This window comes from Tamandua tetradactyla, chromosome 19 (assembly GCF_023851605.1).
Source record: "Tamandua tetradactyla isolate mTamTet1 chromosome 19, mTamTet1.pri, whole genome shotgun sequence".
NCBI classification, from domain to species: Eukaryota; Metazoa; Chordata; class Mammalia; order Pilosa; family Myrmecophagidae; genus Tamandua; species Tamandua tetradactyla.
In genome coordinates this window covers 72,798,710-72,814,357 of record NC_135345.1, presented here as the reverse complement: position 1 = coordinate 72,814,357, position 15,648 = coordinate 72,798,710, and the positions used below count along the sequence as shown (strand labels likewise).

General features: G+C 34.7%; 1 protein-coding gene across 1 annotated transcript; it reads left to right on the top strand.

Moving 5' to 3' along the window:
• The first annotated feature begins 527 nt into the window (after nucleotides 1–527).
• LOC143663321 (vitamin D-binding protein-like) lies at nucleotides 528–14,844 on the top strand. Its single transcript, XM_077137064.1, has 6 exons — nucleotides 528–749; nucleotides 4,058–4,187; nucleotides 4,674–4,771; nucleotides 6,787–6,919; nucleotides 10,834–10,886; nucleotides 14,666–14,844. Exons 1-5 carry the CDS (start codon nucleotides 631–633, stop codon nucleotides 10,861–10,863), a joined length of 510 nt encoding a protein of 169 aa, XP_076993179.1. The 5' UTR covers nucleotides 528–630; the 3' UTR covers nucleotides 10,864–10,886; nucleotides 14,666–14,844.
• Nucleotides 14,845–15,648: the final 804 nt, after the last annotated feature.

The window sequence follows — 15,648 nt, the reverse complement described above, 5'->3', positions numbered from 1 at the left end:
GCCCAAATCTGGAATTTATTTATTTATTTAAACAAAGGTAATACTCCAAGGTCTTATGAGTCTCTTTAGCAATAGGTACTTTAAATGGCCTGGTCCATTTCCATCAAGAATACATGTGTATATATAGATGTATTCTATGACTTGATTTATAATGGCTAAATAGGATTCTATTTCATATATCTATTCCAGCTGTCTACCTATATATACCATATTTTTATTTAACTAGTACTCTGTTATTAGATTTAGGTTGCTTCAGTTTTCTCAATTATTTTATGCAATGCTGCCATTAATAACCTTATAGCTAAATCTCTCTTCATTCATAATGATTTTCTAAGAATAAATTATTGGAACTGAAATTCTACATTTTAAGGGTTTTAATACACATAGACAATTGCCTTCCAAAAGTATTGTACCAATTTACTTTCTCAGAACACTAACACCGACTTTTACAAGTGCCAAGCCAGGGACTTGCAGACATGTAAACCTTCTTTTTATTTAGACCAACTGGGAAACTAACAATGCACAAACTTACCATTCCTTTCGTAGCTGCCTGAATATGCAGTAAAAATCTGTGACAAGTTGCCCAAAAAGAATTCTAAGTTTGAGGACTGTTGTCAAGAAAAAACACCCATGGACATTTTTGTGTGCGCTTACTTCATGCCAGCTGCCCAACCACCCGAGCTGCCAGCTGTTGAGTTGCCCACAAATAAAGACCTGTGTGAAAAAGGAAATACCAAAGCTATAGATCAGTAAGTAGAGTTGATCTTAAATGTGTTTTCCTCTTAATTGTTTCTGGACAAAGGGGCATCATACTGAGGGCCAGGAGGGGGAAGATATGCTATCACTCTTCAATGCAAGCAAAGTTATTTTTATGTTTTTTGTGTAATTTAAATATTTTTAGTTGATTTTAAATGATTCTTCCCATTTCAAAACTCAATTAATAACCTTTTTCAAAAGAAGGATAAATGGGTTTAATAGAATTTTGGATATGGAGAGAAAACACTGGGTTTCCCAATTTGCCTTCTAGGGTGACTGTGCAGGACTGACTTAACATTCCTTAACTTTAATCTTTTCTTAATTAATTTTGGAATGATAATCCTTGCCTTACTTACTGCACAGGTTGCTTGTGAGAAATGCATATACATATTGTGATGGTTAGGTTCTGGTGTCAACTTGGTCAAATGATGATACCCCGTTGTCTGGTCAGGCAAGCAGTGGCCTGACCATCGCTGCAAGGATATTTCATGGCAGGTTGATAAACCAGAGGCTGGTATATTAAATCATCAGTCAGTTGATTGCATCTGTGGCTGATTACATCTGCGGTCAACTAAGACATGCCTCCTACCAACAAGATAATCCAATCAGTTAACGGCTTTTAAGGAAAGAGAGACTTTTTCACTGCTTCTTCAGCCAGAAAGCCTCTTCTGTGGAATTCATCTGTACTCTTCATCAGACACAGCCTGCCCTGTGGATTTTGGACTCTTCTATTCTCATGGTTGTGAGACACCTTTATAAATCTCATATTTAGGGATGTTTCCTGTTGGTTCTGTTTCTCTAGAGAACCCTGACTAATACAGCTTCGTACCAGAAGTGGGGTTGTTCTTGTGAAAAAAAAAATCTTTAAAATGGGTTCTTACAATTGGTTTTCTACTCTGATTTGACTCAAAGACACTAATGCCTCTGTTTCCAATAATCAAGATGGCACTGACTGCCCATGGGGTGAACTGATAAGAGAGATATGCAAAATATAATCATTAGATTCTGCTAATTGTATGTTTACATACAATTCTCTGGATGAGAATGTTTTTGACACATTTACAGAGTTTTGTGGAATTAAGAGGTATAATGATGTTGGTTGGTAATTGTTAAATATGCGGGATACAGTGATGAGGGAAAGGGGACGAGCTGAAGGATTCAAATTTGTGACTTAAGAGCTGTATGAATGATGTAAAAGTTTCCATGTGTGCCCTGAAAGAAAATCTTATTCCCTGTGGTTAGAGACTTGAGACACTGAAAACCAGACAAAGAGCCTCATTGTGCAGGTAGCAGATTTACAGATTTACAACATAACCTAAAATCTCAACCTTGAAGGATGTCTGCTGTTAAAGCAAGGGCTTTGATTAGAAAAGAATAGGATCCTGAAACGTGGGATGGGGATATATGGCTTGATGGGGAGATGGAGTCCCTGGAATCTTCAGAGCCTTTGGTGGATAGACCTGTAAAGAACTGCCCTGAGAAAAGTGTTTCCCCACCTTCAGCCGGCCTTGAGAAAACAGCTTCCCCTCCTCCAGTTCCCCCAGGGGAGTGTGCCATCCAACCTCCACCTAAAGAGATTAACAATTCAGTGTCTGCTAAACCTGTAACCACCTGCCCTGGGGAAACAACCCGCATTCCTCTGCCTGAAGGGACTAATCCTGTTTCACCAGATGAAGCTGCAATAGAATGCCCTGAGGTAATTGGCCTGAAAGACTTCAATTTCTTTCCATGGCCACACCCACCATTCCTCTTCTCTTCAAGATCTATAACTAGACTAAAGTCCCAACAGGCCCAAAAGGTGAGGGACAAAGTGTGACCCACGAGGAGGTACACTATACTCCAAAAGAACTGCATGAGTTTTCCAGTCTATAGAGACAGAAATCATGGGAATATGTGTAGGAGTGGTTATTAAGGGTGAGGGATAATGGTTGAAGAAATATAAAGTTGGATCAAGCTGAATTAAGCATGTTTCAAGGTGATATCTATAGCTGCCAAGTTGACAAGAAGTGGACTGTGATGGTTAGGTTCTTGTGTCAACTTGGCCAAATGATGATGCCCAATTGACATCTGCCTGGTCAGACAGACGCTTGGCTGGCCATTGCTGCAAGGATATTTCATGGCTGGTTGATAAATCAGGAAGCTGATTATTAAATCATCAGTCAGTTGATTGTATCTGTGGCTGATTACATCTGTAATCAACAAAGGCATGTTTCCCATAATGAGATAATCCAAGCAGTTGATGACTTTTAAGGAAAAAGAGAGAATTTTTCACTGCTTCTTCAGCCAGAGAGTCTTTCCTGTGGAGTTTGTCCAGACCCTTCATTGGAACGGCCAGCTGCACAGCCTGCCATGTGGATTTTGGACTCTTCTATTCCTATGGTTGTGTGAGACACTTTTATAAATCTCATATTTGCAGATCTCTCCCATTGGTTCTCTTTCTCTAGAGAATCCTGACTAATACAGATATGGATAATGTCTTAAAATGTACACATGTAAAATTATTAGCATGACACTAACAACGTTTATCACATTACTTGCTTTATCACATTACTTCTACTTTAAGGTCACAAATCAAAAACCTAAGTTAAATCAAACTTTTGGACAAGTAACCACTATATAATAAAACAGATAACAAATGTAAAGTAGATTTTGTCTCCACAAAACTGATATTCACTACCAATAAAAGAGAGAGAATTTAAATGAGAAGCAATGTAAACTTTTATCTAGTTTTATTCAACTGTTAAAAAAAACTAAAATAAATGCATCTGTGTGTAAGTAGGTAAATAGGTTGAAGAAGCAATTTGCAATATTAGATTACTGATGTCAGAGAACAGAATGTGGACTGGACTGAAATTCTAATTTATATTTTTCTAAATACTCTATTTTCTTTATACATACATAGAGAGCAATGGGACAAGATATAATGGAAGAATTTATGCAGATCCATCTTCACAATAAAGTCACTTAAAAAACCCAGTTCATATACATTTGAGTACATATGCTTATGTATAAGATATGTGGATGATTACATAATAAACACAGATTTAAAAACTTTGATTCAGCATAAACCAATCACAGTAGCTTCATTTAAAGCAGTTTTAAATAACTTGCATTTCAATGAAAATATTGTATAATCCAAATCCTGTTATTTTGCAGTCATTTTACTTTAAATCTCTTATTATACATTAAGAATCAAGTGCTTTTCCTTTATGATAGACACATCAATTTCACAGCATGAACACCTACACATATATCTACTTGCATATTAAAGAGTCTTACTGCCTTTTCTCTGTTGTATCAGATACACATTTCAACTAAGCAGGAGGACTCATATCCCAGAAGTATTCCTCACTAAAATACTTGAACCAACCCTGAAAAGCCTTGGTGAATGCTGTGATTCCAAAGACTCTACTACCTGTTTTAAAACTAAGGTATAATCTGCTAGATTTTCTTTTAAAACCTTGGTGTAGATCAGAGATTGGTAAGCTTCAGCTTATGGGCCAAAGCTGGCCTGCTGCCTGCTTTTGCATGACTTCTGAGCTAAGAATGTTTTTTACATTTTTAATGGGTGAAAAAAACAAGAAGAATATCTCATGACACATGAAAATTACATGAAATTGAAATTTAAGTGTCCATAAAAAAAGTGTCATTGGAACATGACCATGTTTATCATTTATGTGCCTTTTGTGGCTGCTTCTAATTTATAATGATAAAGTTGAATAGTTGCAATGGATACTATATGGTCTAAAAAACCTAAAGTAATTACTATCTGGCCCTATACAGAAAAAAATTGCCAGTGCCTGGTATAGATAATAAACATTTATACTGATATGTTAATATGAAATTCTGATTGAACTGGATCATGAAATCATTTTTCAAGACAATGATTTTGTTATACAATTATTGTTTTCTTACAGCACCCTCAACTGCAGAAGGAACTAACTTCTTTCATTGACAAGGGACAACAACTATGTGCTGATTACTCAGAAAACACATTTACTGAATACAAGAAAAAGTAAGGCGCTTGTTCTGATTCTATCCTCCAAATTTATTCATAATATTTGCCTGATATTGTGACTTAAAAGCATAGTTGAAAGCAAAAGTTTTGCAAAGTGAACAAGGAAAAGAGGAGGCTCAATAAAAAAGGAATTGAAAAATAGAATGTAATATCCATGTAGACAAAGCTGAGTTCTTTGGGGAGGGGAAATGTCATGTGTATCAGATGAGAGGACAATTAGAATATAGCCATAAAAATATAAATTACAAAATCTGCCTGCAGAGTACTGGTTCAAGATGGTAAAATTAATACATAATTTATCAAGATGCTTGTCCATTACACAGCCTCATGGCAAGCACCAACTTGTGTGACAAGATGGCCCAAACCTTTTAAGCAAGTGTAGTATTAGCCATTGTCAGTATATATTCCCTGTAAAGTGCAAATGTAAATGCTAATTATTTATCAATAAGGTTATACATAATCATTTTTTCTAAATTAAGAGGAGGAGAAAGTATTTCTTTATAAGAAGGTGTTAACACTAAAATAATAGTCCGTAATGAGAGCATTTATACTGGATTTCTGGCAGAAGTATCTGTTGAAAAGACTACATCAGTCCCAATTTTCTTTATTTGGCAAATTTCATAGAGCCACTTCAAAATCTTGAACAACTTGGGCCTCAAGTAAGCACGAATAGTATTCCATAAGAAAGATCTTTCTAAAGAATGCTTTCAGTGACACCCATGACGTTTATTTCAGCAAAACTCTAAAAGAAAAATGAAAAACTATGAAATCCATAAGCTCAAAATGGTTATTTCTCAGTTATCAGAAAAGTACTTTATTGCAGAATCTAATAGAATATGATAGGAGCAGTAATAGAATAATGTTAAACTGAAAGTTCAAGAGTAAGTTTCCTACCAACAGTTTTGAACTCGAGGATTGCATGGGAGCAATTAAGCGATACTCTATGTAGATAACCTATATCAATTCCAGATGAGCATGTAGTAGAATGAAGATACGGTGTTATGAAATTTGAGAAGGTCAAGATTACTTAGTCTATATTTGACTCCCTTTTCCCCTCCCATTCCCTAATTTCCTTCTGATCTCGCTTGCCTCCCCTCCCAGTTTAGATTTATTCATTTTGATAAGGTTTATATAAGCAAACTAGTCCTTTTAGTCCTCTTGACCCTTGCCAGTCCACTCAGCCAACCCGCAGCTCTACATAACTTTGGGTCTTTTCCGTGTCTGCTGCCCACTGCTAGTTTGTTAAGCATTTTTCAAAGAAGCATAAAACTTATGGGATTGTCATCTTTTGTCATATTATGAGGGTGAAGAGGACCAAGAACATGAGCTGTTTAAGCTGGAAGAGATTCAAGAATTGACCAATTCCCATCATAATCTTGAAAGTGAGATGTGGAATTAGCTAATAGTAGAGTTAAAAACAAGAATCAGGGCAGTGAGACAGTGGCTCAGTGGCAGAATTCTTGTCTGCCATGTCAGAGACCTGGGTTCGTTTTCCAGTGCCTGTCCATGCAAAAAAAAAAAAAAAGAAGAAGAAGAATCTAAGTTTCCAGACCATTATTTCAGTGTCTTCTATCATAGTGAGTTGAGAAGTAGGTAAACTGAGGGCAAAATTTTGTAAAATGTGAGAGGGCAGAAAAAACTTTATGGTGGCATGTGATTCTTTAAAGGAGATACTCTTTAAGATGCAGAAAATCTAGAATTGGAGGGATCATTAAAGGTCAGGTAAACAGAAGAGGAGCCCATCCATATTGAAATAATTGAGTAAATGAAAGGGAAAAGATTGGAACTTGAATTCAGGAGCAATGTATATGTTTACTCTCACAGTCCTCAAAAAGATATAGATTTCATTTTCTAATCCAAACTGAGTCACCAAATATCATTCCACTGATACAAAATTTTCTTGAGAGAGGGGCAATTTTTTAATTGTGAAAAGATCTGAGGTGGCTATCATTTCACACTAGGAATGTTTATAAAATGTGTCTAGTAAAACCTTACACAAAAATGTCTTACAGACTGGAAGAACGATTAAGAGCAAAATTGCCTGATGCCACATCCACTGATCTCACAGAGCTGATTGACAAGTTCTCAGACTTTGCCTCCAAGTGCTGTTCCATAAATTCACCTCCTCTTTATTGTGACGCAGAGGTAGGAAAATTTAACTTTCGGCTTATTACTACATAGTATTCTAAGAACTTCTTCACTTGGATTTATTCATTACTTTCTTGTTATGGACATGGTATTTTGATAGACTTTGTCTGTTCTTCTCACAATGAAAGTAAGAAAACTACAGTTCCCATGTTATGCTAATTCAAAAGCAAATTGAAGTTCTTGCAAATAAAAATAAAAAGATTTGTGAATAGAAGCAGCAAAGTATAGTACAGTGCTTTACAAACTAGTTTGTAACCCATTAGAAGCTTTTAAAAACTAAAAAGGAGGGGTGCAAGGGTAATTCAGTGGTAGAATTCTTGCCTGCTATATGGGAGACCTGGGTTTAATTCCCGGCCCATGCACTTCCAAAAACAAACAAACAAGCAGAGAAAGAAAGAAAGAACAAACAAACAAACAAAAAAAATCAGCAAATGGTGCTGCAATAACAGGATACTCACATGGAAAAACAATGAAATATGACCCCGCCATGCAGCATGCAAAAAAAATAATAGACTAAAGAGGAGAAAAAGAAGAATATAATAAAAACATCAGAGTATCTCCATATAGTGATGGTAAATATTACTTTATGAAAACTTTATTTCATATATGTGTATGTGTCTTTGCATAGATATAAAATTGATAAAAGTGCCTTTAGAAAAATGGGATCATACCATCCCTTCTGGAAAATAACACATATTTAGGGATCTATCTCCTTGCCTACATGCTATTCTAAAATACAAATGGCATAGCTTCTGGAAGGGAAGCAAAGGGCCTGTTGAACCGTACTAAATTAACATTTCATGTAGTGGACATCTACCACTACCCACACTATGATCCTGAAATGATCAGGAAATAGAACAACCAGTGCAATTCTCTTTTGATTTCACCATGGCATTCTCAGAATAGGTTTGTTTTTTATGCCATAGAGGTCCAATGCCTGCAGAAAAACGTGCAGAGGCAAAATCAAATTTGAAAGATTTTTTCTCTCCCCACCATGATTCAGACAAGGCATCCTTGTGCACTCTTCTGAGAATCCATCACTAGGCTTCCTCTAAGATTTTCCAACGAACTGCTAGTGGGGATCAACTATGATTCCCCAAAGTACTCAGAAAGCCACCGTAATTTGCTAGAGTTGACAATAAAATCTTGAAAACAGAGACAAATGCAAATTGCCAAATGGGGGAATTTATGCAAAGTGCTGACTAGCAAGTAAAGTAGAGTGGTCTCATTCTCTCTCTCTCTCTCTCTATCTTGCTCCTTCTAGAAAAACAGGCATATCCACTGTAGCTTGTAATCTCTGTGAAAAAAGCTTCTTTGGTCCTCAATGTCATAGCTAGCATTGATTAAGTATTAATATATATTAAGCAGAGTATTAAGAACTTCATATGTATGTATTCATAGAATAATCCAAAACAACTATAAAAGTTAAATAATATATTAACCCCCCTATTAATATATGGGATTTACAGAGGTTTATATTATGTTAAGAAAATCATACATTTATTCCATATGAGTCGTTACTCTCACCCCATGTCACTGTCATAGACTTTAGCCATAATTTAGTTAATAAAACAACAAAAACAAAGTATTGATCCCAAAAAGCTATTAATTATTGACTGAAAATAGCAAAAGTGATACTAGGTCAATTGTGTTGCTCTGAATTATACCCATTTCTCTTCCTCAGAAGATTCCTCTATGATACTTTCTCCTTTGCTTCAATGTTTCCTTCTTATAGGCTCTATCTACTCAATGTTAAAGTTACTCAAATTTCCGAATCTTAAAAAAACAATAAAATGTTTTAGTCACCCCCCAGCTATTGTTCTTTCATCTCCCATTGCAGCCAAATTTCTTGGACAAACAATATGTACTCTGATTCATTACCCATTATGAATTCCTCAATCCTTTATAATCTGGTTTCTGATGGTACCACATTTTCACTGAAAAGATCAGACCAAAAAAGAAACTTGCTTAATCAAACAAATCCAATTTTTTTGTCCTTATCGTAAAGCCTTCTCAACCCTCAATGCCCACATTCATTCCTTCCTTCTTTAAACAATTTATATGGGATCTGTAATATCGTATTCTGCTGATTTTCCTTCTATGATTCTTACTTTCTCTTTCTATTTCATATAGTTCTCTTCCTTTACCCCTCTGTATCAGTCAGGAAACTCCAGAGAACAGAATTAACAGAATATATGTATGTATAACCATCTACATAAATATATATAAATATGCATGCATATACATGTGCATACACATATACATAAAGGGATTTATTATATAATAAATATGATATATTTATTATACTATTATATAATAAATATAATATAAATAAAATGTGATAAAATTATATAATATGAATTTATCATATTAAATATAATCAGCTGCATAATTGATGTATACAATTGTGGGAGGTGACCTGTCCGAATTTTTATGACAAGTCAGAGACTGGAAATTTTCATGAGAGTGATGTTGAATTAATGAATCTAAATTCCTTAAGCTGGAAATTGAGGAAGGAGTGGAGGGTGTAGGCTTGGAGCCCTCAGTTTTTTCTGTGGAGACCTTCAACTGATTGAGTGAGTCCCACCCATACTACTAAATTAAAATGATTGTAGTTGCTAATCACATCTACAAATACCTCCAAGGTAACAACCAGGCCAAACCCAAATAACTAGACAAGTAGACACTATAGCCTAGACAAGTTGACATATAAAATTAACCCTCACATTATCCTTAAATATTCATGTTTCCAAGAGTTTTCTCCTTGATATTCTTTACTTTCCATGGCATTACATTTTTCTGAGTATTCTCATCCATACCATCCTTTATTCTCCAAAAATAGACCTCCAGACTCAGGCATCTCCCCTCTCAGCATCAAGCCTTTTTTTTTTTTTTTCCTAACTGGCTATTAGGCTGTTAGTTGTCCCATAAGAAAGTCAAACTCAACAGGCCTAGAGTCTTTTCCCTAATACCTCCTCTTGTGTTTCCTAAATTTATGACTATCATCACCATTCGCCCAATTGTTCAATATGAAAATTGGTGATTCTTGATTTCTCCTTCACTTTTCTGTTATACACCCAAACTCCAACTTCTACCAGTACCAGTTCTATCTCCTCAATAGACCTCAAACATCCATTGACCTCTTTCTAAATTGTTAGGAATTTTAGGAATCTTCACCTGGAATATAGCCTCTTAATTGGTCTCCCATCTCCAAGCCTCTCCATATTATTCACACACCATCCTGTCTGTATACTGAAATCAAAACAACCTTTTTAAAATTCAAACATTTTAGTCCATTCCTCCAATGGCTCTTGGTTGCTTCCAAATTGAAATCCAACTTTTCTACAAAAATCAAGATATTTTGGATCTTAATTAATTCTTCAGCCCTATCTCTTATCACTACTTCTTGTGCCTCCTTCTTTCATTATCCTGAACTGCTAGCAGTTTTCCCAGCACACTAAACATACTGCTACCTCAAGGCCTTTGCCCATGATGATTCAGCCTGTATTGCCCCATCCTTATTCTATACCTGCCTAAATCTTTCATCATGCTTCAGGATTCAACTTAGATATCACCTCTCCTGGAAATCCTTCCCTGGCACTGAAGCTCCTATGTGGCCCCAAAACATTCTGTGCACATTCCAGACATAGCACTTAGTAAACTATTTTCATTGCTTACTTGTCTATTTTTCCTAGCAGATTGTATACAGTTCAAAAGAGTGGAGAATGTAAACTTAAAATGCAAAGTAATGGCTAGCCAAAAAAAAAATGCAGTAGAAAAATTACGTTCTAACAAGAATCTTTTTCTCTAAGCAATATATCAAATATCTGTATACTTTCTACATGATCAAATAGGCTGCAAATAAAATGCTTCATAAATGAGATAATGTCATCTTTTTTCTCATTTTCAAGATTGATGCTCAAATCAAAGGTATTCTATAGTCATGAAGCTTGCATAGTCTTAGGTAAGTATATTATTTAAAATCAGCACCAAAGAAATGAGCATTATACAATGTGTTTTAAAAATCATAGAACAGTAAAGAATTTGTATGTATTCAAATTATCTATTCTAACTATTCATTATCTATTCAAATTCATTTAAAGGTGAGATATTAAGCATCTGGAGAAGTTAAGGATCTTGCATAAAGACATACAGCCAACTTCTGATATATTAAGAACTAAAATCCAAGTTTACTGGTTCCCAGTGTGGTGTAGTATCCATCATAAGTTCACTTCTAAGACAATTACATGCATAAAGATCATTATAGGGGACTCTGATGCACTGCAATAGGAAAAACTGTGAATTTAAAAGCATGGCCCACCAGCTCTTAAAAATAGCATAGCAAAATTCTTAGGAGGAAAGAGGCATTCTTCAAATTAAAACACTGTTGAAATATTATCACTTGTATTTTCTAGATATCATGATTTCACACATTTAATAATGCCTGATGAATATATCAAGAGCATAAAATAGTTTATTCAGACATAACTTCACACTTCAAGCTGAAAATAGCCTCAACTCTGCACATTTTTAAACAACTATTTTCTCTCCAGATGCAAGTAAATTCATTTAAACTATATCTCTTCAAATAAAATAATATTCAAAAAATAATAATATTATTAAGAAAAAATAATAAAAACAACGGTTTTGGTTTACTGAGATCATACTTGAACTGAGGCTTTTCAATCATGTAAATTTTATTTTGGCTGACTTACTGACGACTCTACCCCAATGATTTAGAAATAAAAGTTTTCCAATCCATTAACTAATGAAATTAAATTATGCTAACTTCACCCTTTCAGCCATCAGCTATAAGAATCATCTGAGGCAGAAAAAACAAATTAAATAATAAATAAATTAAAATAAAATACTTTATGAGACAGCACAAGGGGATGTCAAGGAAATTCTTCCTTGAAGTCACCCAATCTGGATTAGAGTCCCCACTCCCCCACTATGTCTTTGTGACCCTGAACAAGTTATTTACCTTTCTTAATGTCCAGTTTATTTTTCTGTTAAATGAAAATTGTAATATCTACCTCTGAACATTGTTGTAATGGTAAAGTGAGATGATTTATATAAAATGCTTAGAAAATAGTAAACAATAAATATTATTTTTATTATTAGTAAAGGTATTACTACTGCTGCTGATAATATGAATCTAAAGTAAAAACAGTTTTTCCACCCATATTCCCTTGTACTTTTGTATACAGATATCAGCTTCTAAACAGAGTGTAAGTTCTTTGAATAGTTTCTGAAAAAAAGTAAAAATGTAAGTAACTTGCAGCATAAATATGTGAGTTAAACCAGTATCTCATTTCTAATGCAGCAAAGAGGTACCTTTTGTCCAATTAAATGAATCATGTCTCCCTTTACCTTAATTAACATGTAATAATCTCTACAGTAAAATATTCTAATATATAACAGTTTTCTCACACACATATACACCTTCAAGATATCTTAAGCTTAAAATCAATGTTATTTGGAGAGCTATATAACCTCAACTCAAGCTGCATTTTTTGGTGCCTTATGTATAGTCTCTTAGGCTCATGGGTACACATATTGAGATAGGAGAGAACATCATAAGAATAGTAGGAGAAAGCAGTACTGATTTGATGGATTTCAAAAGATATTTTTAATGTAACAACTTTCAACAATACTAAAGTACCAAAAAAAAAAAAAAAAAACTAACAGGAAAGGTGAACTCAGTTTTCCAATGAAGTGCTGAGTGAGACTTTTAACAAGTTGTCAATTTTTTACTTTTGTTTCTTAATTTACAGGAGTTAGCTTTTTAATTAATTTATTAGGTGAATATAGCTAAAATTTTTCTTGGAAATTCCTTATATCACTCATATTATATTACTTTTTAAATTGTTAGTCAATGTTGGTAAATATTTTTCTATGGCCTTTACTTAATCCTTCAGTTTCTGCATCATCCAATGTTTGGCCACCCAAACACATTTTGATTACCTGGAAAGAAGTCCTAAAATCATTCACATATTCCTGCCACAGATTTCAACAGTGTGTGTTGACTCTTTTTGAGCTTGATTTTATCCACTGTTGTTTATTTTAATCACTGTCTGCCATGATGAAGAGGACTAACCAACACTCCATTATAATAGGCATAGTTACATGTCCTTGAAATAACAAATTATTCCTGTGCAAGGTGATAAGATGGAGGTAATTGATGTAGATGGTATGATATCAATAAAAATCAACTTTATCATACTTAAACCAAATGCTTTAAAAGTGTCCAGAGGAAACATATTAACAATATTTTGAAATAAAGTCATTTCTCTTCAAGGTGTTACTTGATATTCAAAAAAACTCTTATGGAATCAATTCAGAAATAATAATGCTGCACCTAAACCTTTCTATTATGTTTCCATAGCACAATTTCCAAATTGTGGCTCTTGAGTTCCAGGGGAAATCTTGTAGACCCATTGAACACTCCTGGATTCATTCGATTCTTAATTCTCAGTAGCTTTGCCCCAGAATAACAGAGTTTCAGGTACTTTAACTTAATGATTTCAAACTAAATGAAACTGAGTATCCCTCCCACCCCAGAATAGTCCATTTTTCTCATTGTATTTTAATTATCTCAGAATATATCTATTTTCTTCTGTAATTTTTATCTCGTTATAACAAGCAGGCTTGACACAGGCAGATGTGGCACATTTTTTTAGTGAAAAGCAGTTTATAAAACTGTTAAACCAACTTTAGCTACTTAGTATTTCATCAATAAAAGTCTACCACTCTTCATTTAGATACTTGAATAGCTTGTAGAAACTGAAGACTTTGTCTCAAGGTATTCCTATCCTTTGGATACACCTATAATTCAGGACTCCCAGTCAACAAATTGGTGCCATTTCAGTCTTAACTAAAGTCTTATTATGAATTTGAAATGTTGTCTTGACAGTTTTTAGTTCCCTTGATCAATTATTTTTTTCAAACTTTCAAGATCCAAGATTGATTGTGCCCTGTCGAAGTTACTGTCTATTAATAAATACCACAAAGCTAGTTATTTTATTCCTCCAGCTTTGGAAGCAAGTTGTGTTCCTTGTGCTACCAGCAGATAAAGAAGTTGGCTACACTATAAAATAGGTTGGATCAAAATTATTTAAATACCAGATTCACACTTAGCATAGCCAGGTGATCATACTATGAGAAAAACGTAAGGACTCAGGCTGATCGAGGTAAGAACAGGTTCGTCTCTCATCTCATTCTCACCCCAAAGCATAAATTCATTGAGGAGAATGAAAGATGGACTTTCTTGAACTGTGCAAATAGAAACCTGATATAACTCTAGTCTACTACCCTAGAAAAGAGAAAAAAAAATTGAAGGGAGAGACATTTGCTTCAACACAAAGTAGAAGGTGACTTGGTGTTTTACTAAGTAAAGACTGCTACACTATTATCTCACAATTCCATAATAGTGGGCTTCCTGTGCCATCGGTGGCCTTTTTCATTCTGGCAGTGATTATTCATTCTCCTAAATAAAAAGTCCCCAAATCATAAGTTAAAAAACTGTACAATGTGCAATCATACAGGCCTTAGGCATTTCTTACATCTTTTAATCTGGACTCCTCAGATAGGCTAGAGTGGATGTGTGGGACATGATGGACAGGTTCATCAGCATTAACATATAAGTAATACAACCTTCTCTGCATACATTGAATAGTATTATGGCTATTGCCCACTAGCTCTGCCTTTCTAACACATTATTCACGTCCTTTGTTCTCACAGACCCAAAGCTGGAGCCACCAGGAGGAATGACCTTTGATGACCTAACCTAAACCAAACCACAAGCTTCTGGGAAGACAAGCTGTATTTTCCTTGTCTTTTTCCAGCTGCGATGTAACATACAATGAGAAGTATGATAGATTTTCCAGTAAAATAAATTGAAATATAATGCAAACTATAAATGCAACCGAGAATGATGCCATTATGTTGATCTTCAGAACGTTCCAGTTTCTTTTATGAGTAGGCAGCTTAATCTCATGACCTCAGCTTTTTTCTAGATCACTGATGTGTCTCTCTAAAAGACTCACAACATTGAGCATGCACTTTACAATTCACAAAAGAATAAGCTCCATTCCTTGAATGTTTTTTGGGCTTAGCAGGTACCAGTAAGTACTAGTCAGTCTTTCACTATAAACAGCCTAGAATATCTTCCAGCCACAAGTCGCATGATATTAGTTAGGTAGTATCTCCCTTTTGTGACCTGAATGAGTTTATTTTTTCTAAAGAAGACGCTTCAGAGAAATTTAGGAAGGCAAAGTCCTAAAACACCATAATTCTTCAGCTTAAGTCAATTTGCCACATTTGAGCTATAGAAACTGTACATAATATTGCTTCTATGTGCCTTCTGGTCCAAAGAAAATGAAATTGTTACTAACACAACATATTCTGCTTTGAAAGAAAGATCATATTTTCAGGATAATTACCTCTCTGAAACAAAATACACCAAAGAAACCCTTTTATATGCAGTCAACTGTATCAGAGAATTTGAATTCACCTCATGATAGATGCAGTGTTGATGCATATTTCGTGGCAGATAAAGTTAAAGTCAAATTAACTAAAATCACACACTGTCATTTTCTCAAGATTCAGAGTTCCCAGCAGTGCCATTTTATTGACTTGGCTAAGGTCAAGGACCCACCTCTTAAGCTGACAGGGGACTGAGAACTAAAGCGCATGCCTCTTTTTAGCTTCTGAGATGGAATGTG